At 37.7% G+C, this 23,120-nt stretch overlaps 1 protein-coding gene across 1 annotated transcript in view; it reads left to right on the top strand.

The window, feature by feature from the left end:
* The window catches only part of LOC130913985 (DNA polymerase epsilon catalytic subunit A-like), a 77,803-nt gene that overhangs the window by 18,123 nt on the left and 36,560 nt on the right, over window positions 1-23,120 (top strand). The window contains exons 16-27 of the mRNA XM_057832996.1: window positions 1,551-1,658; window positions 1,748-1,876; window positions 1,962-2,064; window positions 2,258-2,404; window positions 2,479-2,624; window positions 4,233-4,381; window positions 7,396-7,488; window positions 7,584-7,886; window positions 13,875-14,070; window positions 16,907-17,121; window positions 20,415-20,517; window positions 20,606-20,686. Of these exons, the coding sequence (XP_057688979.1) occupies window positions 1,551-1,658; window positions 1,748-1,876; window positions 1,962-2,064; window positions 2,258-2,404; window positions 2,479-2,624; window positions 4,233-4,381; window positions 7,396-7,488; window positions 7,584-7,886; window positions 13,875-14,070; window positions 16,907-17,121; window positions 20,415-20,517; window positions 20,606-20,686 (1,773 nt within the window). The remainder of the gene's footprint in view (window positions 1-1,550; window positions 1,659-1,747; window positions 1,877-1,961; window positions 2,065-2,257; window positions 2,405-2,478; window positions 2,625-4,232; window positions 4,382-7,395; window positions 7,489-7,583; window positions 7,887-13,874; window positions 14,071-16,906; window positions 17,122-20,414; window positions 20,518-20,605; window positions 20,687-23,120) is intronic.

Genomic DNA, 23,120 nt, shown 5'->3' with positions numbered 1-23,120 from the left:
CCGGCATATGCCTATTCCCAAGTTAATTGAACCTTCTGCCATCTACAGTCCCTGACAAAAGTCTTGTTGCTTAACCATTTTATAGAAACAATTGCTAATAACTTGACTTTTAATTATTCAATTGGTTTCAGAAATGGCTCATATGAAAGCCAAGAGCCTCCCAAATGATGTTGAATGTACAAAAATATATTTGTTTCACTGAAAAACGATTTATCATTTAATGAAGACATAAAGGTCAAATTTTGGCAAGACAAAAGTTTTGTCGCCTTCACAAAGTAGTGTGAAAATTAAACAAAAAATGTACTTCAAATACAAAAATATGTTACATAACATAAGCGAATTAAGTAGTGCTGTGAGATCCAAATTTAATATTTTGCATGACTTCCATGGGCTTGAAGGACTGCATTCATACGGTTTGGCAAGGATTCATACAATTTATTGATGAAGTCAACACGAACATCAAAGAAAGTAGTCTTGCATGCCTCCCAGAGTTCATCAACATTCTTGGGTTTTGTCTTCCATGCTTCTTCTTTCATCCTATCCCAGACATGCTTAATGATGTTCATGTCTGGTGACTGGGCTGGCCAGTCCTGGAGGATCTTGTTCTTTTTCCACTGCAGCAACGAGACCTGGTCACCTGAAGTCCCTGTGTCAACCAGAACAGTCTGTCGAATTCTGTCTAGAAATGGCCTCCATGGTCGAATCAGTGCCCAGAAACCAGCATTAAACAAAAAAACAATTAAAAAACCGTGTGGCATTTAACCCCTAATCCTAACCCTAACAAGATGAAAGGGGAAGCATGGAAGACGAAACCCAAGAATGTTGATGAATTCTGGGAGGCATGCAAGACTGCTTTCTTTGATGTTCCTGATGACTTCGTCAATAAATTGTATGAATCCTTGCCGAAGCCCATGGAAGTCATACAAAATATTAAGTTTGGATCTCACAGCACTTAATTCGCTTATGTTATGTAACATATTTTTGTATTTGAAGTAGGGCTGGGCGATATGGCCTTAAACGTGTATCACGATAAATTGAGCAGATTTATCTCGATAACGATAAATGAAGATAAATTTGCCCAAGCGGACTGTTATATAATTTGAAAATCTGAATCAATGCATGAAATACAGATTAACTATTTCTTGTTGATTTATTTACCAGCATTCAATTTGATATACTGTATTTAACAATTGTACATACAGTCTAAACATTAGGTTTATAAAATGTATTGTAAGCAATAAGAATTCAAGTATGAACATTTATAACAGCGTGTATGACTTGAACAATGTACATTGTCAAAATCAATATGCCTGTGCAAACATGTCATTGTACCACAAAGGACTTGCAGCTTGAACAGTACACTTCATAAAGACAACTTATTGTTAATGGCTGCTGTGACATAATTATTAAATACAAGCGTTTACTTTATGGTTTAAATTATCTTTTTCATAGCCGTTAGGTGAAACTGGATCATTTGTCATGGCTGAAAAAGTGAAATCTGCAGTCGTTGGAAATCGCTGCCTCATATTATTATTTGATTATGTTGACAGAACCCAGCTGCTTTTGACTTCCTGCACCAACGAGTTGAGCAGACAATGCGTCATGCCATTGAGGAAGAGGAGAAAATCCCCCTGGAGCAAGTCACTAACTTCAATGAAGTATATAGATTTTCCGAACCCCCCAGCATTATTGATTTATTTTTATCCGTAATGGTAAAGAACACCTTTTTTTTTTTTTTTTTTTTTAGGTTTGTGAGGATATCAAAAAGAAGCTGACTTCCCTTAAAGAGGTTCCAAACAGGATTGAGTGTCCCCTCATATACCATCTTGATGTTGGAGCAATGTACCCCAACATCATCCTCACCAACCGTCTACAGGTTAAACACAAAACAAAAATTTATAACATAGTAGAGATAATCTTGAAAATCAATTTATTAAAGATTTTCTTTTATTCTCATTCAGCCATCTGCAATGGTAGATGAAGCCACTTGTGCTGCCTGCGACTTCAATAAACCAGGCGCCACTTGTCAAAGGAGGATGGCTTGGCATTGGAGAGGGGAAATCAGTCAGTTTGTTTCACATCTTGTGTTTTTAACATACTCAACTGTAACCAGCAAGTCAGTGGTGGATAAAGTACTCAATTTCTTATTTAAGTAAAAGTAAAGATACTTTTACTTTGTTACATTCCACCACTGCCGCAAGCAAATGGAGACATCTCAATTAGTGTGTAACTCCCACCTTAATCTCGTCCCCCTCAGTGCCCGCCAGCCGTAGTGAGTTCCACCGAATCCAGCAGCAACTAGAGTCCGAGAAGTTTCCCCCATTCTTCCCTAATGGTCCACCTCGGGCTTTCCACACACTCAACAGGGAGGAACAAGCAAAGCATGAGAAAAAGCGTCTTGCAGGTATCCTATTGTCACAAACGAATTTGGTTTGGTCCTCTGTCAAGAGCAGTTCTGATGCTTTTTGTGTGTGTTAGACTACTGCAAGAAAGCCTATAAGAAGACACACGTTACCAAACTGGAGGAGCGAGTTACCACCATCTGTCAGAGAGAAAACTCCTTCTACGTGGATACTGTTCGAGCTTTCAGGGATCGGCGATATGAGTTCAAAGGCCTACACAAGGTACCTGCCTCGCAACAAGGAAGCGAAAACAATAACTCATGTAATCTTCCCAAGAAGCGGTGTTGTTTTCTGGCAGCCCTTTTCATTTTCGTCTTAGTCTTTTGGACGAAAATACTTATTAGTCTTAGGCTACGTCTACACTAGGATGGATAATAGCCTAAAACGTGTAATTAGTTGGACTATACGGCATGTCGACTTATTTTCCACCATGATTTGCTAATAAATTCTTTAAAAATCAAACAATGTTATTTTCTTTTTTTTTTTCTTCACATTTTGTCTCTTATAGTTGAGGTTTACCCATGTTGATGATTACAGGCCTCTCTAATATTTTCAAGTGGGAGAACTTGCACAATTAGTGGTTGACTAAACTTATTTGCCCCACTGTAGAATAAGAAAATATCACACATTGTGAATTTATGACAGAAACTATGGCGAATTTTCATCTCGTTCTCATATCGTCAGATGACAACTGGCATTCATCTCGTTGTGTTTTAGTCTCCCAACTCCCAAAACACGTTTTGAGCCCGTGATCGTCATGAAAAAATTGTTCTCTGACTAATATTTTTGACGAAAACAACACTGTTTGGACGTTAATACTTTTTAGTCTTAGCCATATATTTTAGTCAATTCAAAATGTGTTTGTCTTTGTCTAGTTTTTGTTGACGAAAACTATTAATTTCATTTAGTTTTAGTCGATGTTTACTCAATATTATCGTCTGTAAAATGCGAAAGTTTCACTCCAAAAATAAATGAAAAAAAGGTTTCTAACTATTTAGAATGAACATTGACAGATGAGGACATATTGTATCATCTACATCCATCATGTGATAACACTCAGCAGGAAAACAGTACATTATTTTCAATTAATTATACCCACCTGAGTTTAAGAGGATGCTCGCCGTTAGCAATAGCTTAATGCTAACGCAAATGTGAATGCTATGCTAACGCTACGAGTTACATTTAGTGTGTGATGATCGCTCAGCAAAGACCTTTAAAGGCGAAAGGAAGATTGCATATTCTCTTTGGCTAAGATAAGAAAACAAATCTTACCGTGTGTGCTTGGAGAGTGGAGAGGACACTGCACTGTTGAGTAGGGTTGGGGGCGCAGCACGTCACATGAGTGACACAACCAGACACTGCTTTGATGCAGGCTAACTACACAAAATGTCTGACACATTGTGAACATGTAACGGAAAGATGGTATATTTTCGTCTCGTCAAACAAAAACTGGGATTCGTCTCGTTATGTTTCCCAAGACACATTTTTAGTTCGTTATCGTCTCGCACTTGTCATGAAAAAATTGTTCATCGACGAAATATTTTCGTTATAGTCATCGTTGAAGAAAACACAGCCAAGAAGTTGGACTTATTGTTAGTTGGATTGGTCAATCTCTACATATATTTCACTGGTTGTATTTTTTTTTTTTTTTTCATTATTAAGCATTAGTAAAAGAAAATTCATTTTTTGTCTTCTAATAATTCGCTTTTTTTTTTTTTTTTTTTTTTTTTTTTTTTTTTGCGGGGTACACATTATAAAGGTGCTGTCTGTCCCATTAATTTAATATTGCACTCGATTAATTTAACACTTTTTTGTGTCGTGTTCCTGAAGGTATGGAAGAAGAAACTGTCCGCGGCTCAGGACTGCGGAGACGCTGCTGAGGTCAAGCGCTGCAAGAACATGGAGATTCTTTACGAGTCTCTTCAACTGGCTCACAAGTGTATCCTGAACTCATTTTACGGCTACGTCATGAGAAAAGGGTAAGGGTTAACTCCTATTTTTCCCAGACTAAGTTAGGCATGTGGCTGTATGATATGCCGACGGTATGATAACCTTAAACCAAAATATCGCGGTATTGCAATTGCAGCTCTAAAATGTGTTACTTTGAGGTACCTGGGTTTAAAAAGGAAACAAACAAAAAAATTCCATTGAACAGCATTTTTATTTTTCAAAACATTAGCAAATTGAAACATACAGTAAGTATAATGTGGCTGTAAATTAATTTATACATATATATATATATATATATATATATATATATATATATATATATATTTATTAGGGCTGTCAAACGATTAAAGTTTTTAATCGAGTTAATTACAGCTTAAAAATTAATTAATCGTAATTAATCGCAATTAATCACAATTCAAACCATCTATAAAATATGCCATATTTTTCTGTAAATTATTGTTGGAATGGATAAATAAGACACAAGATGGATATATACATTCAACATACGGTACATACAGTAAGTACTGTATTTGTTTATTATAACAATAAATCAACAAGATGGCATTAACATTATTAACATTCTGTTAAAGCGATCCATGGATAGAAAGACTTGTAGTTCTTAAAAGAAAAATGTTAGTACAAGTTATAGAAATTTTATATTAAAACCCCTCTTAATGTTTTCGTTTTAATAACATTTGTAAAATTTTCAATCAAAAAAAAAAAACTAGTAGCCCGCCATTGTTGATGTCAATAATTGCTTACACAATGCTCCTGGGAGCTGAAGCCTATAAAATCAGTCGCACCCAAGCGCCAGCAGAGGGCAGCAAAACTCCGCAAAACACAATTAAGAAGTGGGCCTTTCACTCTACTGTCACTTAAATCTTTCTGAGCAGGGCAAGTGCGTTAATTGCATCAAAAATTTTAACGTGATTAATTAAAAAAATTAATTACCACCCGTTAACGCGATCATTTTGACAGCCCAAATATATATATATATATATATGTCGATAATTTTGACAGCCCTAATATATATATATATGTGTGTGGGGGGGGGTGTGGGGGTGTATGTATATATATATATATATATATATATATATATATTATAAAATCTAAAAAAATTTTTGAAAATGCAGTCCTTTAGGCGAGCCTAAACCCACAGCCACAGCTCAACATTATTGCCATCAGAACAAAAATAATTGAATTATTTTCCATAAAAAGCACGTGTATGACTCGTATCATGTTTATATTATAGACACTCTCCTTCTCAATGTAGACAGTTGCCAGAGAGAAGAAAACACCACGTTTTACCACCGCTAGACACAGTAAACACACTGGCGTTAACTCTTGTAGCTGCTGGGAAACATTCATGACAGTGTTTACTAACCTTTAATTTTGTAGCCACCCTCCGCAAACATGTTTACAAGTCGGTTGGCCTTCCTCCTCTAAGCCGTTGCCGTCTGTAACTTTTCTGTAGCCGAAGTAGAGCTGGGTGGTATATCGAAAATTTACCGTTACCAAAATTCGTCATGATGACCGACGTAATTTTGACCATGTCGGTAAATTCGGTAATTCAACAAAACAAGAAAATATAGTCTTGTTGTTATCCCACTTTGACTGTGTTGTTTGGCTATGTTCATTCATTGTTCAGTATGAAGTCTTGTGGTCATCAGGAACTCAAACAAACAGAAGCCCGGGAGGCTAACGGTAGCGGCTATCGCTACAATCAAATGAGATGGAGTCGGGCTTAATGGAGCTTCGCCAATCTTTCACCCGACATTAAGTAGACTCTTGGCTGCCTCCAAACGGGCTTTCACCCGCTTTCCTCCCAGGTTCTCATGAATTTAGGAGAGGGTGCTTTCTATTGGTAGCCAGGCCACAGGCTAACGTTAGCGGTTAACGCCACAAATGAACGTGATGGGAGTCAGATAGCGGCTCTGACCTTGTCAAAATGGGTGACCTTAATGAGTGGATTGGGCACGGACTGACCCTAGCAATCATTATGCCGCGTTATTTTGTATCTGTGTGTGATAATACAATCCAATAGTGAAGCCTATAATATGACCGTTTAATGGCCACAGCTCTTTTTCTGTATGTGCTTGCTTTGTTCTGTGTCATTACTGCCATCATAAAATCTTAAATGTTTCATTGGCAAAAGAGCAATATAGTGTGTGTGTAATATGTGTGTGGGTCTGTGTGGGAGGTGCATGTGTCCGGGCATGCTTTAAAAATGCTCTGGGAAAAAAACCCTGAAATCTTGAAGTAAAGACTTGTGTTGAGTAATTATGTCACAGCAGCCATTAACAATAAGTTATCTGTTTGAAGTGTACTGTTCAAGCTGTAAGTCATTTGTGTTACAATGACATGTTTGCACAGTCGTCATTTTGATTTTTTTATAATGTTGTACATTGTTCAAGTCATACAAGCTGTTATAAATGTTCATACTTGAATTGTTATTGTTATTTACAACAATGTTTTATATACTTAATGTTCACTGACTGCTTGTACAATTCTTAAATATGTTAAATTGAAAGCAATGAGAAACAGGTAATTTGTATTTCATGCTTTGATTCGGATTTTCAAATTATGTAACAGTCCACTTGGGCGAATTTATCGTCATTTATCGTTATCGAGGTAAATCTGCTCAACTTACCGTGATATTTACTTAAGGCCATATCGCCCAGCCCTAAGCCGAAGTATTCCCATACCTGCGATTTCGTTTTCTTCAATGGGGGAAAAGTTTAGGCGTTTCACCTCCTCCAGCCATCGTGTAGCACAGCTGACTCACTGACACTGATCAACAACCGGTGGGGAAATGTTTAGTCTTGCAGCTGCAAGCAAGGGATTTCTCCCTGCATTTATGGTACATAAAAAAATAGCTAATTCCTTAGAGACGGTATGGCGGAAGATTTTTGCGGTGTTGAAACCTTGACGTTTTCTTACCACGGTATACCTTGAAATACTCGGGACATGTCTAGACTAAATCCAGTGTCCTGTAAAAAACCCTTTACAATCCGTGTCGCTAAACTGCTGCATTGTTTACTAGAGCTCGCTGGTACTCAATGGAAATGGCCGGCATTGTGTGCTACACTGGTGCCAACATAATCACTCAAGCAAGGGAGCTAATTGAACAAATAGGGTGAGTAACGTACGAAAACTGCAATAATAGACATGAAACTGAGTGGTCAATTTCCACATGCAAATGCATTTTTTGTCTATTTTCCTGTGATTTAGGAGACCGCTTGAGTTGGATACTGATGGTATCTGGTGTGTCCTCCCAAACACCTTCCCGGAGAATTTTGTAGTCAAAACTAGTAACGAGAAGAAGCCCAAAGTGACCATCTCCTACCCTGGTGCCATGCTGAACATCCTGGTCAAGGAAGGCTTTACAAACGACCAGTATCATGAGCTGGTAGACCCTGCATCACTCACATACAATATCAGAGCAGAGAACAGCATTTTCTTCGAAGTGGATGGGCCATATCTAGCCATGATTCTTCCTGCTTCTAAAGAAGAAGGAAAGAAACTAAAGAAAAGGTACGGCCAAATATTGTATTTATCATTTTATTTACAGTATTGACCGCATTTATAATAAAAGGATGGGCTCCAATTAGTAATAAGCACTCATTAGCTAGGTTCATACCACAGGTCTTAATGCACAATTCCGATTTTTTTTGTCATATCTGTTTTTTTGCCGTGCTCGTTCAGACTGCCTTTGTCCATTGAGCCTGTTCAAGTATCAAGCATTCGCACTAATTCGCAGTCCAAGATGCGTTGAGCAAACTGACCCGTATGCGCCAGAGCATCAAAACAAATATTGGCTCAACGTCATTCTAGGGTGATCATTATTTTTATTTCCAAAAGAGGACACAAATACCAGACAAAAATAATCCCCGTTTAGTCTTATCTTCAAAGTTTATATGGATTGATAGAATGCACTGTGCGTTAGGGAGGCAACTAGGGGTGCAACGGATCACAAAACTCACGGATCAGATCGTTCCTCGGATCAAGAGTCACGGATCGGATCATTTTTCGGATCAGCGAAAAGCAAAAAAAAAAAAAAAAAAAGTAAATATAATTTTTGTTTATTGAAAACTGAAATTATTAAATTAGAATAAATAAAAGTAGTGCACAAGGCATAATATCTTCCTTTTAACAAAATTATAACAACTTAAAGTGCAACAGCAACATAGAAATGCACATCTTCTCCTTTTAATATTGGTTCCAATGACCACTAGTAAAATAGAAGGAGATGGTCCATTTTATTGACTGAGACTCCCTTTTGTGATGCCAAATTCACTACATGTGCAAAGCACCCTATTTGTGGACCCAGTCCTGCTTCCTTCACTGCATTTATTTGATTTTTTTTTTTTCCCATTATCAGTTGTTACTGGGATATTAATACTGGGCCTCCGTATCTTCCATTCTTCCACTGCTTGTGTCAGTACCTGCGCAAGATGAGTGCCTGTGTGACTCTCATAGAGGGGGCGTGTCTGCAGCACTGGACTTTTCATCTCCCACTCTAGTGTGATAAAGTGAGCGGTTATCGACACATAAACTCTCCCTTCCACTGGACGTCCACCCGTCCGTCGTGAGCGCAACAGTTGACGCCCGGGATAGTTCATTCACAACGTTTTTCTTTTCTCCCTCGTAGAGATTTGGCACAATCTTTTCACTAAAGTGTGTGCGCGATGGGATGTCGTAGCGTGACTCAAGCACTTTCAACATGTATTTAAAGCCCTCGTTTTGAACAACTGAATATGGTCTCATGTCTGCAGCTAGAAACACACCGATAGCTTTAGTGATGGCTTTAGCACGGTTGGATTGTGCAGGAAGAGGCTGCTTAAATGGTCGGTGATGAGCGGTTGTTTGCCAGGTTTTCTTCGGTCAGTAAAACACCCGGGTGATGTCGCTTCTAATGCGTGAACATACCGGATGTGTTTCCGCTGTCATATGGCTTCTTATGTCACAATGCGCACACACTGTCGCGGTTTTGTCCACTGAACTTTTTCCTTTGTCATCATACTTGATCATTTTACTTGACAGGGAAACCAAAATGCGCCCATACAGGGGATTTAAGTGTAGCAGGGGCGTTCAAGCTCCTCCTTTCTTCCACTTGCCATGTCTGCATTGTGCACTCTGCTCCCCTCTTTCTCCGCTCTACACAAGTTTGTGCGCACGGAGCACATTTTTTTTCTCAGAAATCAATCCGCGGATCACATGTGTGCCGAACCGATGACGTTGATCCGAACGGATCTCGGACCAATCATGATCCGTTGCACCACTAGAGGCAACGATACAGTTAAGTCACGGTTCGGTACGATTTTTGATAGGAGGCACACGATATTCGATTCAATACATTTAATGCTCTGAAATAAAAAAAATATAATTGTTTTTTTTTTTCCCGATGTTTTTTTTATTTCGCCAAAAAGCAAAAATAACATTGCCATCATACAAAAATGCATTTTAGTGCAAAATATTTATGTGCTTACTTCTTACTGATCTGAAGAAATTTTGTATAAAAGTGCTGAGAACAATCTTTACTGTTTGTAAAGTGAAGCAGGGCACACTGTTGATTGCTACTGCGCCCTTATTTACCACATGAGCAAAGCATCCTATTTGTGGTCCGAGTCCATCTGTGTTACATACTGATTTAACAATATTTGCAGCATTATCTATAGTCACTGGTAAGGATTGATTTGGCCTGCTTAACTTCCATTCAGTAATGGCGGTTTTTAATTCATCGAAGTAGTACAGTCCCTGACAAAAGTCTTGTCGCTTATCCATTTTGTAGAAACAATTGCTAATAACCTGACTTTTAATTATTCAATTGGTTTCAGAAATGGCTAATATGAAAGCTAAGACCCTCCAAAATGATGTTGAATGTGCGAATGGAGTTTGAATGAAGTGTGTATGTTCTTTGCCTTGAGGAACTTTGAGGTAGAGATTGAAGTATGCGATGGAGCACCATCCTGCCGAAGAATTTGTCCCTTTTTATGGTCAGGAATGCAAGAGGCAGCTAAGATCTGGTTGATATTTCAGACTATTTACTTTGCCATCCACCCTGCGGATGTCTTGCACACCCCCATACTAGATGTAACCCCAGACCATGATTTTGCCACCACCAAACTTCACTGTTTTCTGAGTGAATCTCAAATCCATTCGGGCTCCAGTAGGTCTCCTGCAATATTTGCGGCGACTGTGGCGTAATTCAATTGAAGATTCATCTGAAAAATCCACCTTTTGCCACTTTTCCAGCGTCCATCCTTTTGACAGGCCGTGGGCCTTGGCAAATGCCACACGTTTTTTTCCTCTAGGACTGGCCAGCCCAGTGACCAGACATGAACATCATTGAGCATGTCTAGGGTAGGATGACAGAGGAAGCATGGAAGACAAAACCCAAGTATATATATATATATATATAAGTATACTGGACTGTCTCAGGAAATTAGAATACACAATATTCTAATTTTTTGAGACAGTCCTGTGTATATATACAGGACTGTCTCAGGAAATTAGAATACACAATATTCTAATTTCCTGACTGTCTCAGGAAATTAGAATATTGTGTATTCTAATTTCCTGAGACAGTCCTGTATATATACACAGGACTGTCTCAAAAAATTAGAATATTGTGTATTCTAATTTTCTGAGACAGTCCAGTATATTTTTTTGATCAATCAAATATTTCTGTGTAACAGAATACGGAAGCCTGCGGCTTATAGTCAAGTATGGCATGTATGCGGATTACTTCAAATTTTTTTGTTAAATATGGCCTGTGCAGCTTACAGTCCCTGACAAAAGTCTTGTCTAACGTAGCACATCTAGGTTGCTATTTGATGATATCTAGTGTGTGCACGCGCGAGTGTTGTAGGGCATTAAAAAAAGTTAACAAACGCCACAGAAGTCACGTCTGATCATTACTGCACAACACCAGCATTTGTCACTCAGTGTCCAGGGGTGTCCAGCTGTCTATTGTCAAAGCAAGGCTGTTCGTAGCAGCCAAGTCAGCAACAATATATTGGCGGACTTTGTTGTATGTATCCGTAAAGACAGTCTTTGTTAAATATTTATGAGTGGTGAAAGCATATCAGCTCACCCAAAATGCTGCCAAACAGCAGATCTGTACGACATTGAAGCCGGCAAGCCGCCTCCTCAAGTTTGTCTTTCTTCACGAGCAATGATTCTCGTTCACCAAACCTCCCACCTTTCAGGCAGCTTGGGGGAGGAGTGGGCCTTCTAGCTGCAGTGTATTTTTTTTTTCAAGGCAAAGCTGCGCCGGACATTTTAGCGAGAGAGATGACAAAAATAAATTCGGAAAATACATCTTGGGAGCTTTTCATTTGGATCAAATGTTTTTGCGTATTGAATCGAAGAGGGCGTATTGAGCGGTTTAATATAAAACCGAGTATTGTTGCATCCTTAACAACACTGCCTTTGGCACATTGAGTATTCCAATGCTGTACATCTTTATAAACTTGAAAACAATCGTTGAATTTGGGGAAAAAATGACTTTACCGTTACAAGAAAAAAAAACTGGTCTTGCTTAAAGCAGAGGTTTTTGACATTAGGCTTAATCTTCGAGTTAGCGGGGGTTCAAGACTTGCGCTAGCTTAGCCACTCCAGAGCCCTGAAACTAACAAATGATTGACAAACTGCACAGAATTTGTTAAAATCATTTCCACTGACTAATTATGTAAAAATTCTGAACTTACCCTTTAAGAGAATAAATATTACAAGACAGTTTTTAGAGTGGATTAATTCATTGAGCGACCAATATAACAAAGTGGTGTCCAATGAAAGGTGGACAAACGGAGAGTGATACATTTTCCTAATCCCTTCATCATACTGTATGAGGGCAAGACATTTTTTCATTAGTTGTTTTTTAAATTTATTCTTTTAATTAAACTTCTTCAAAATTTCGCAGTTTTTGATGTGAATTGTTACATCAGTGCCACTGATTGTTTCCATCAAAACTGAGAATTCTGTACTGAGCATTTCCATCAAATTATATTCCCATTATTAAACCTGTCGCAATTTGCAATAATTCCATTTATCGCACGATAAATAAAAATGAAGGTGGTAATTTTTACGCTGCAATTTATCGCCTCGAGTGTGCGTGTGCAGCAGACATGCTGTTAAAAGTTCGGATTCCTTGTTACCAACTCTGCAAAATGCATCTTTGTTCCAGGTCCGGCAAAAAATAGCGCAGGAGCCAATCGTTCCCGTGATATCCTATTGTTCAACATATAACCTACCGGCCGCGTCAGTGCTTCGGTTTGACTGCGGACCATCTGCGGCACGCCGGTGTTGTTGACGTGTGGGCGCTTCCGTCAGGGGTGACATTTCACGTGGGGCGGCTATTTTTCGGCACAACACCGGATATTTACAACGAAGTCCGCCAAAACATTGTTGATTGTCCTGTTTCTGAAAGTCGATTGTCATATGCTGGTGTTGTGCAGTAATGAGCAGACGTGACTTTTGTGGCGTTTGCTAACTTTTTTAATGCGTGCACACACACTAGATATCATGAAATGGTAAACTAGATGTGCTACGTCCCATGCCATTGGCTACGTGAGCCCAGAGTGATTATGGGACACGTAGTCCATATACTACATCGATTAATTATAAACCTTCATGACTGAATGGAAGTTAAGAAGGCCAAATTAATCCATACCAGTTACGAAAGATAATGCTGCAAATATTGTTAATTCAGTACGTGACACAGATGGATTCGGACCACAAATAGGTCTTGCTCATGTTGTAAACCTAGCTGCTAAGAGAGCTGTAGCAATCAACAGTGTGCCCCGCCTCACTTTACAAACAGTAAAGATTGTTCTCAGCACTTTTATACAAAATTTCTTCAGATCAGTAAGACGTAAGCACATAAATATTATGCTCTAAAATGCATGTTTATATGATGGCAATTTAAAAAAAAAAAAAAACCAAAAAAATACTATTGTTATTTTTTTTTCAGAGCATTAAATGTATTGAATCGGATTGAAAATTGTGTCCCCCGTATGGAAAATCGTACTGAACCGTGACTTAACTATAAACGTTGCATCCCTATGGAACCCCATTGCAGAAGCTATGAAGGCAAAAATTTTTCATTTGCCTAAGTGCAATTTTATTTTTTTTTTCTTGAAAAACACATTTTATTTATTCTGTTTCTGTGCGGTATTAATATTGTTGTCTATTACTTAAGAGGCATGGTCTATTGTTTTCAGTTGTGATTCCTTATAGTATTCAAGTATTTTTGAATTTAAGAGTAAATATTTATCGTGTTAAAATGGGTGTACTTGATCTATTAATATACTGGTATACTGTATTCTTACTGTGTCATTGTAAATTGGTTTAAAAAAAAAAATTGGGGGGGGGGGGCGCAATAATATCGCATATCGCAATAATTTATGAGATAAATTATCGCACACTAAAATTTGTTATCGCGACAGGCCTGCCCATTATAATACATGGCCTAATAATATTAATGATAGTCAATAACTTGAAATCGGCCTTTAACTTTAGGTATGCTGTGTTCAACGAGGATGGCTCACTTGCTGAGCTGAAAGGTTTTGAAGTGAAGAGAAGAGGAGAGCTGCAGCTCATTAAGATCTTCCAGTCGTCTGTCTTCGAGGCTTTCCTTAAAGGTACCACGCTGGAGGAGGTCTACGCCTCTGTTGCCAAAGTGGCTGACTACTGGCTGGATGTCCTATACAGCAAGGTACAATTTGAAAACAAAAAAAGCTTTGAATCAAATTTTGCTGCTTTGAGGATTTGTTTAGCTCGAGTAGCGTTGTAATGGTTTGTTTGAAAGTATTTGAATTTGGTTTTATTAATTTCATTGGATACACTGCCTTCTAGTGGCAACAGTTAATATGACATAACTCATTTAACATGAATTATTCCAGATGCTCCCTGTTAGGACCAACATAAAGTAAGTTTTGAGTTAATGTTTTGTTTTTTTGCATTCGGAATTTAGTTCATAGGTATTTTTATTTTTTTTGTGGGGATTTGCGTTTGAATGATTTCTTAACTCATTTGCTCCCGGAAACGTATAAATAAGTTTTATTTTTAAATGCTTCACTGTCCCAAAAACGTATTTTGACGTCTTTTGCGTTCTTTTTAATAAGAAGCATATATACCTTCCACTGTATCTGAGAAACAAAGAACAACACTCCAAACCCATTTTAAAGCAATAAAACTGGCCACTGGAGGGCAGTAGCGCAAGACCAGGCAACCCGATTCAACAGCAGTGAACGGCCAGGCAGCATGGTCGCAGCGCTGGCGGCACGATGCCAGGCGGTGCTCCGACCGAACAAAACAACGATAGGACGCCTGGAAGGCCAGGCGTTGGACGACTGCGCAAAACAAGTGAGACCCTCAGTAAAGCGGCTCGCCAAGCAGACCCCGCAGAAATGCAAAAATAATCCATCTTTGTGAGACAGACAACAATGAGGGAAAAGTTTACACGGCTGACGTGGTGACAACGGCGTCATCTCGGCGACAAACCGTCATCTCTCAGTAGTCATGTGTGAATAAATTGCTACTTTGCTATCAAAAGCTCTATTTGGCTGGTTGTTCATGTTATTTTGTAAAAGGAAAACATTATTCAGATGTTTGGGATGTCACTGAAGCAAAAAATAGCAGTGTTAAAGTCAAACTTATGTTTGAAATGTATGCGTTTACAAAAAGCTCATTTTCTCCGTTTTTTCATCAGAAATTGGAAAATTGCTCAAACTAAGCTATTTTCTAATGCTGATTTCTAAAGAATTGAAAAAGATATGAACTTACTTTTTTTTCTGCTGAAAGAAGAGAGTCTAATCTTTCTTTTTGTGGGTTCCATGTTTATATAGCAATGGAACAGAATTTTCTGTGGGCCTTGCAAAATCAGTCAAAATCCGGAAAAAACGGCCGGGAGCGAAGGGCCTTGCTCTGGTGAAAATGGCTGGGAGTGAATGAGTTAAGAGCATTGTTTAAAAAAAAAAAAAAGTTAGCATTTTATAGCATTTAAGCTAGTGGCTTCTTTATATGCAAGTTGGCCAGTTGTTCTTTTGTTGTACTTCGATCCTCATTTATTTAAATTTTTTTTTTATATACCGTTTGAGGCTAAGATCAGGTAGTTTAATTTGTGTGTAAATGAAAGTGCAATTCTACATAGTTTGAAGAAACACTCGGGGAATTTTGTATTCACACATATAATGCGCTTTTTAAAGTGCAGTCCTAGCAAGCCTTTGCTGTACATATCCTAAAATATATTCTGCAATGCATTAAATGTTCCTAACTACCGTACTGGCCCGAATATAAGACAGCCTTGATTATAAGACGACCCCCTCTTTTTCAAGACTCAAGTTTGAAAAAAGACTTTTTGAACCCCAAATTATTTTTTATACAGAAAATAATTACAGTACATCCGAAACAAATGATTATAACAATATATTTGAGAGAAAAAGCATGTTATTTTGCCTCATTCAAATCTTAATATCTGAACATTTAAATATGTAAACTTAAGTGGAATCACATTTGTAAATGAATGACTTCGGGTTTTTGAAATGTAAATAAACAAATCTATTGTGATAAAACAACAAAATTGCAATAACTGCATTAACCATTAAAGTGAAGTCTAACTGTAACTGTAGTCTTGAAACAAATCTGAATAAGGAAAAACATTGCAAAAAAATGCATGAAACAAATCTGAATAAGGAAAAACATTGCAAAAAAATGCAAACTGGTTAAACTTGAGCGTAGCTGAGATCTGTCATGACAGAACATCGCTTCAATGATATCTGGCGCCATCTAGCGTCGTGAATGGGTATAATGTCTAGACAGGTAATATAAGACGATCCCCACTATTTTTTTGTCTTATTTCAATGCAAAAAACACTGTTTTATATTCGGGCCAATATGGTAGTTGATGGACTAATCGATTACTAAAATAATCTATAGCTGCAGCCCTGGAATTATGTTTAGAGCTGCAGCTATCGATTATTTTAGTAGTCGATTAATCGATGAACAAGTTAGTTCGAATAATAGAGTAATCGGATAAGGAACATAAAAAAAGTATCTGAGCTGAGCCTCAAATGGTAGAAAAAAATTAATAAATAAGGATCTAAGTACAAGAAAAGAACAATTGGCTAACTTGCATAACACAAGTCCGCTAGCTTAAATGCTATAAAATGCTAATTTTTTTTTTTTTTTAAATGCTCTTAACAAATGGTTAGGCAATATGCCTATAAACTAAATTATGAATACATTAAAAAACATTCACTCAAACAAAAATTTAGTTTACGTTGGTCTTAACAGGGAGCAGCTAGAGTCAACTATGTGAAATGAGGCAGACCTTTGGGCAGTGAATCCACCCTAATCAATAAAACAAAATGCAAACACTTTCAAAATAAACCATTAAAATGACACTTTAAACGAATACTCGTAGCAACAAAATTTAATTCGAATATTTTTTTCTAATCGAATACTCGAGTTAATCGATTAATCGTTGCAGCACTAATTATGTTTCTTTCGCAAGAAAATGAAGTTAGGATGTTTATTTCATTGGTCTTTCAGGCTGCCAACATGCCGGACGCGGAATTGTTTGACCTGATATCTGAGAATCGCTCCATGTCTAAAAAGTTGGAGGACTATGGAGAGCAAAAGTCCACTTCCATTAGCACAGCCAAGAGGTTGGCAGAGTTCCTGGGAGACCAAATGGTAAAGGATGCTGGACTGAGCTGTCGTTATGTTATCTCACGAAAGCCAGAAGGATCTCCTGTCACAGAGAGGTAGGACATGATCACATGTAGCCAGAGATGGGTAGTAACGTGTTACATTTACTTAAGTAACTTTTTAAGAAAAATGTACTTTACGTCTAAGAGTAGATTTACTAAGCCATACTTTTTACTAGGGCTGTCAAAATATCGCGTTAACGGGCGGTATTTAAGTTTTTAAATTAATCACGTTAAAATATTTGACGCATTTAACGCACATGCCCTGCTCAAACAGATTAAAATGACAGCACAGTGTAATGTCCACTTGTTACTTGTGTGTTTTGGTGTTTTTTCGCCCTCTGCTGGTGCTTGGATGTGACCGATTTTATGGGTTTTCAACACCACATGAGCATTGTGTGTAATTAATGACATCAGCAATGGCGAGCTACTAGTTTAATTTTTGATTGAACATTTTACAAATTTTATTAAAACGAAAACATTAAGAGGGGTTTTATTATAAAATTTCTATAACTTGTATTAACATTTATCTTTTAAGAACTACAAGTCTTTCTATCCATGAATCGCTTTAACAGAATGTTAATAATGTTAATGCCATCTTGTTGATTTGTTGTTATAATAAACAAATACAGTACTTACTGTATGTACCATATGTTCAATGTATATATCCGTCTTGTGTCTTATCTTTGCATTCCAACAATAATTTACAGAAAAATATAGCATATTTTAGAGATGGTTTGAATTGCGATTAATTACGATTAATTAATTTTTAAGCTGTAATTAACTCGATTAAAAGTTTTAATCGTTTGACAGCCCTACTTTTTACTTGAGTAGATTTATGAAGAAGAAACGATACTCTTACTCCGTTACTTATGGCTACGCTAGTCTTTATGTTTTCCCTCTTTACTCTTTATTTTTTTTCCCCCAGAAACACCAAGAATGGCTCTCCCAGTTTTACCAATTAGACGTCGCAGCAATTATCGCATGACTCCATTATACCAATCAGACTCAAGCTTGCTGTTCTATGATCACGCTGGCCTGTTCAATCATGTGGCGTCTTTAAAGCACCATAAAAAATGAAGTGCCGTAGTACCTCGACATACGATCGCTTCGACACACGATCTTTTCGACATCTTACGTCAAATTTGAGAAGCCATTTGTTTCTACTTCCGACGACCTGCTCGAAATACGACGATTTGTGACAGCGCCGCAGTTTCTTTGTTTTCCCGCAAGACGGACGTAGCAATCAACTAATCGACATGGGTTCCAAGAATGTTAGTGCAGACTTACCATTGAAATGAAGATGGAAATGATAGAAAAAGATCAGCGTGGTGTGCGCGTCCGTGAACTGGCTCGACAGTATGGCCTTAGAATGTCTACGATCTTGACGGTCCTCCTCCAACGTCCGTTCGCCAATCTTTGCTGGTTTAGGTAACAATTATTATTATGATTGTAACATTGCTAAAAAAAAAATTGCCAGCTTCGTCAGGTTTTTAATCATTTTATTTCAGAACTTGTGCAACAGAACATGCCTACTGTCCGCCGCAGCTGGACATAAAAGAAGTGAAAGTGAAAAGTTCTCTTTCACTTTCTCTATCCCTCTCGTTTTCGGGCTGTGGAACGGAATTAACTGAACTAATAATGTATTCTTATGGGAAACTCCTGCTTGACATTCGACCATTTCCATCTTAGAAAGAAGGTCCTGGAACGAATTTACTTCGTATTTAGAGGTACCAGGTATTTGACGTAGAGCGCTGCCGTCAACATGAGTCCAATGCGTGGATTTTAATCTCTCACCAAGCTTTAATTTGGCAATAATTGACCACGGAAAACCGGAGTTATGATCCTTTTAGTTTCATACGAGGAAATGTTTTCTCCACTAGATGGCACTCATGGTCTTTGGCCGAATAATGCTTAATTTCTGTAGATTTTTTTTTCTTTCGCCGGAATTCGATGTTTTTTTTTTTTTTTTTTTTTTTTAATTTTATTTTATTCATCTTAATGTGGTTATGTAATATTTCATAGTACAGTATAATAATAACAACAGTTCATATTAGAGATGCCTGATCAATCGGGATGCAGATCGATCGGGTCCGATCACGTTATTTCGATCACATCGGAATCGGCAAAATAATATCGGACATGCCTTTTTTTAATATATATATTTTTTTAAATGAAATCGCTTTCTAATTGTATGTAATGTTACAGACAAAATGTCTTACACTCATCCAGAGTCTTTAATTTTGGCTTAAAGTAGGGCTATCAAATTTATCGAGTTAACGGTGGTAATAACATTTAAATATTAAACGCAATTTACGCATGCATTGCACTACCCACTCACGCATTGTCACGTTCAATCTTTAATGGCACCGTTTTCGTATACATAGAGTTAAAAGGCAACGTAAAATGAGTAGAGAGAATTTTGGCAGCCTTTGAAGCCTTTTTTTAATTGGCTAAGGCCTTACAATCCCTCTCTCAACAATTAGAAATATCGTGGGAAGCAGTGTGGGGAAGAAAGGTAGTAGTTGATCTTTTTCTTAACACCCTATGTTATTTTCCAACGCAGAGAAGATATATCAATTGGTACCACTACGCACAGTCATGGTTGCACTTCCCATCATGCATTTGGGCAGAAGTTAAATGGCAGCAGTATCATTGACTGAAAGCTCAACAATTACACTAGATGGCAATATTTAGTCACAATATACAAAGTCACATTTATCCTTTAAGAATTACAAGTCTTTCTATCCATGGATCCCTCTCACAGAAAGAATGTTAATAATGTAAATGCCATCTTGAGGATTTATTGTCATAATAAACAAATACAGTACTTATGTACTGTATGTTGAATGTATATATTCGTCCGAGGTTTATTCATTTTTTTCTTAATGCATTGCCAAAATGTATATGATCAGGAAAAATTATCGGGAATGATTGGAATTGAATCGGGAACAAAAAAAAAAAGCAATCGGATCGGGAAATATCGGGATCAGCAGATACTCAAACTCGAACGATTGGGATCGGATAAGGAGCAAAAAAACATGATCGGAACAACCCTAGTTCATATAGATAACTTCGGGCTGGGATAAAAAAAATACCATTGTTTGGAAAAAAAAAATCAAACATTTTAGCAGGTACTCACAATGTTACTCATTACTTGAGTATTCTTTTCACCAAATACTTTTTTACCTATACTTGAGTACATTTTTTCGATGACTACTTTTACGTGAATAGTATTATTAATTTTTGGCTACTCTACCCACCTATGCATGTATCTCGTAAGGGCTAAATAGATTATGGAAGATTGCAATTGCAAAATTTCCTTGACTCACTCATCTCTCCCCTTTCAGAGCCATTCCTTTGGCCATCTTCCAAGCCGAGCCAAGCGTGACCAAACATTTTCTGCGGAAATGGCTGAAGATGCCTAGCCTGCATGACTTTGACATCCGCTCAGTAAGGGTTTCGATCGAAAACCATCGTGGATTTTATTTTCAATGTTGCCTTTTTTTCCCCCCAACACTCTTGTCTTGTCTCATTACAGATCCTTGATTGGAATTACTACATTGAAAGGCTAGGGAGCGCAATCCAGAAAATCATTACCATCCCAGCAGCGCTGCAACAGGTTAATTTAAGAAAAAAAGAGTTTATTTTTAATTTTGATTTATAATTTAAATAATTTAGGGGGGGAAAAAAACGTTAGAAGATAGATAGATAGATAGATAGATAGATAGATAGATAGATAGATAGATAGATAGATAGATAGATAGATAGATAGATAGATAGATAGATAGATAGATAGATAGATAGATAGATAGATAGATAGATAGATAGATAGATACTTTTTCATACCACTGTATGTATCTGAACCTTTTGGAATTTCTCACATTTCTGCATAAAATCACCATCAAATGTGATCTGATATTTGTCAAAATCACACAGATGAAAAACAGTGTCTGCTTTGACTAAAACCACCCAAACATTTATAGGTTTTCATATTTTAATGAGGATAGCATGCAATGACTGAAGGGGGAAAAATAAGTAAGTGAACCCTCTGCCTAAGGAGACTTAAAGAGCAATTGAAACCAATTTTTACCAAACAATTTAAGTCAGATGTGTGCCCAATCACTGATGAGTGGTTGAAAGCTGCCCTGCCCACTATAATCAGGCATGAAAATCTCTCACCTTTCGGCGAAATTCGCCGTTTTGAAGTCAAAAAGGATGACCTACGTGAATCGTGCAGATCCGAGGAGAAAACTTTTAAGGGGGGTGGGGGGGTTCGGGTGTAGGCATGTGCCGGTTACCTTCACGGTTTACCATGCTATGAAAACGTGGCGGTTACAAAACCACTAAAATTTTCCGTCATACAGTAGTACGTATTCGTTATTTTTCATGTGTCGAAAATGCAGCCAGAAGTGGCTTGGCGCGGCAGCACTTACCCCTTCCTCTGTTTGATGGTGCGAGCGTAAGTGACGCTATTCCAGCAAACCCAAAAAGAAACACTCCAAACGCAAGGCGTAAATTCTTCAATTTATTGATCTCTCAAATCGTGGTAACTGAAATATACCAAATGAATATATTTAAAACGTTGTACAATCGTATTTTTCCACGTGTGAGTCGCTTCAACAGTTTAGCTTCATGAAAAAGTTCGCCAAAAACAAAACACACATTTTCCTTTCAAATTCAATTCACAAAGTTACTAAAAACTTACAAAGACGAATGATAGGCAAGGCTTAGTTAGGAGAGCAACTTCATTGAGGTTAATCGCTGAGAGAGAATCAAGTTTGTATGTGGGGAGGAGAAAAAGAGCGTCAAAGATCGCTAATTGCGACAGATGATCTTGTCCTAAGAACAAATTCACGTTCGCTGGACGAGGTGAGGTCTCACTCCCAATTTTTTTTTTTTTTAGATGAATGCATTCGCCAGCATATTGAATTTGGTGAGTAATGGTTTGAATCGTTTTCATATTTTGCGGTATGACAAAGTTACTGCCGTTTGTCGCAGCTTGCGTTGAACACTGCCAGAGCGTCCGGTGAAAAAATAGCTCCCGTTAAGGTAGCGTCAAGCTTGTGTATTTAACGGTAATATAAAAGCAGTGTTGTCAGTAACGCGTTATGTGAGTAATGCGTAACTGTAATCTGATTACTTTCTTTCAGTAAAGAACAATCTAACGCGTTCATTTTTCTAAATCAGCAATCTGAGTAAAATTACTTTCCTTGATGCCTGTGCGTTACTATTTTGTTATTGCCCCATAATGTATGTAGAATGAAGAATACTGTAGTCATAGGAGTGACATCACATGTCACATTTTCTAATCAAGGATGGAAAAAAAAGGGTCACGTGTATTATCATGATGCGTGAGCCGTGAGCGCTGGGAGTTTGCGGCCAAAACAACACAGCCTTGCTTCCCCTCCAGGATGCAATGAAATAGGCAGGAGATATACTACAAACGGCTGCATTTGCACACTGGAAACACAGCTATTACGTCACATTTTTGTCCAGTAAAGATGACAAAAATATTTCCGTGCGCTGCAAACTTTGCGCTGGCTCAAAAAGACTGTCGACCGCTATAAGCATCCAATTCAAGCACCACTTGGAATTACAGCACAACAGGTAACACGAAAGCCAGGACTTTTTGATACTGCTAATGCTCAATCCTCGGTTCAAGCTCAGTTGTTGTTGAAGGTTTTGAAAGCTTAGGTTTAAAGAAATTCTAAATATCCATCTTGCCTCCTCAGCTGTAGTTTTGGCTAAGCACTGCAAACGGCTGTCTCTAAGGTGCTATCGTCACATGATCTGTTCGAAAAATAATTTGGACCCATTATGAAATAGTTTGAAGGATTCTTGTTCATTTCATTCATTTTTGTTGTTTATTTTATTGCTCTAAAACTTTTATAGACAACATTTTAATGGCCATATTCAATGGTCTTTATTTTAAAGGGGAAGCAGAATTTTTTACATTAGGCTTAATCTTTGAGTTAGCCGGGGTTTAATTAGTCGTTGGAGTTGATTTGAACAAATTCTGTGCAGTTTGCCAGTTATTTGTTAGTTTCAGGGGT

The sequence above is a fragment of the Corythoichthys intestinalis genome, chromosome 3 (genome assembly GCF_030265065.1).
Source record: "Corythoichthys intestinalis isolate RoL2023-P3 chromosome 3, ASM3026506v1, whole genome shotgun sequence".
NCBI lineage: Eukaryota > Metazoa > Chordata > Actinopteri > Syngnathiformes > Syngnathidae > Corythoichthys > Corythoichthys intestinalis.
Note: the sequence above shows the minus strand (reverse complement) of the source record. Positions and strands in the feature narration are given on the sequence as shown.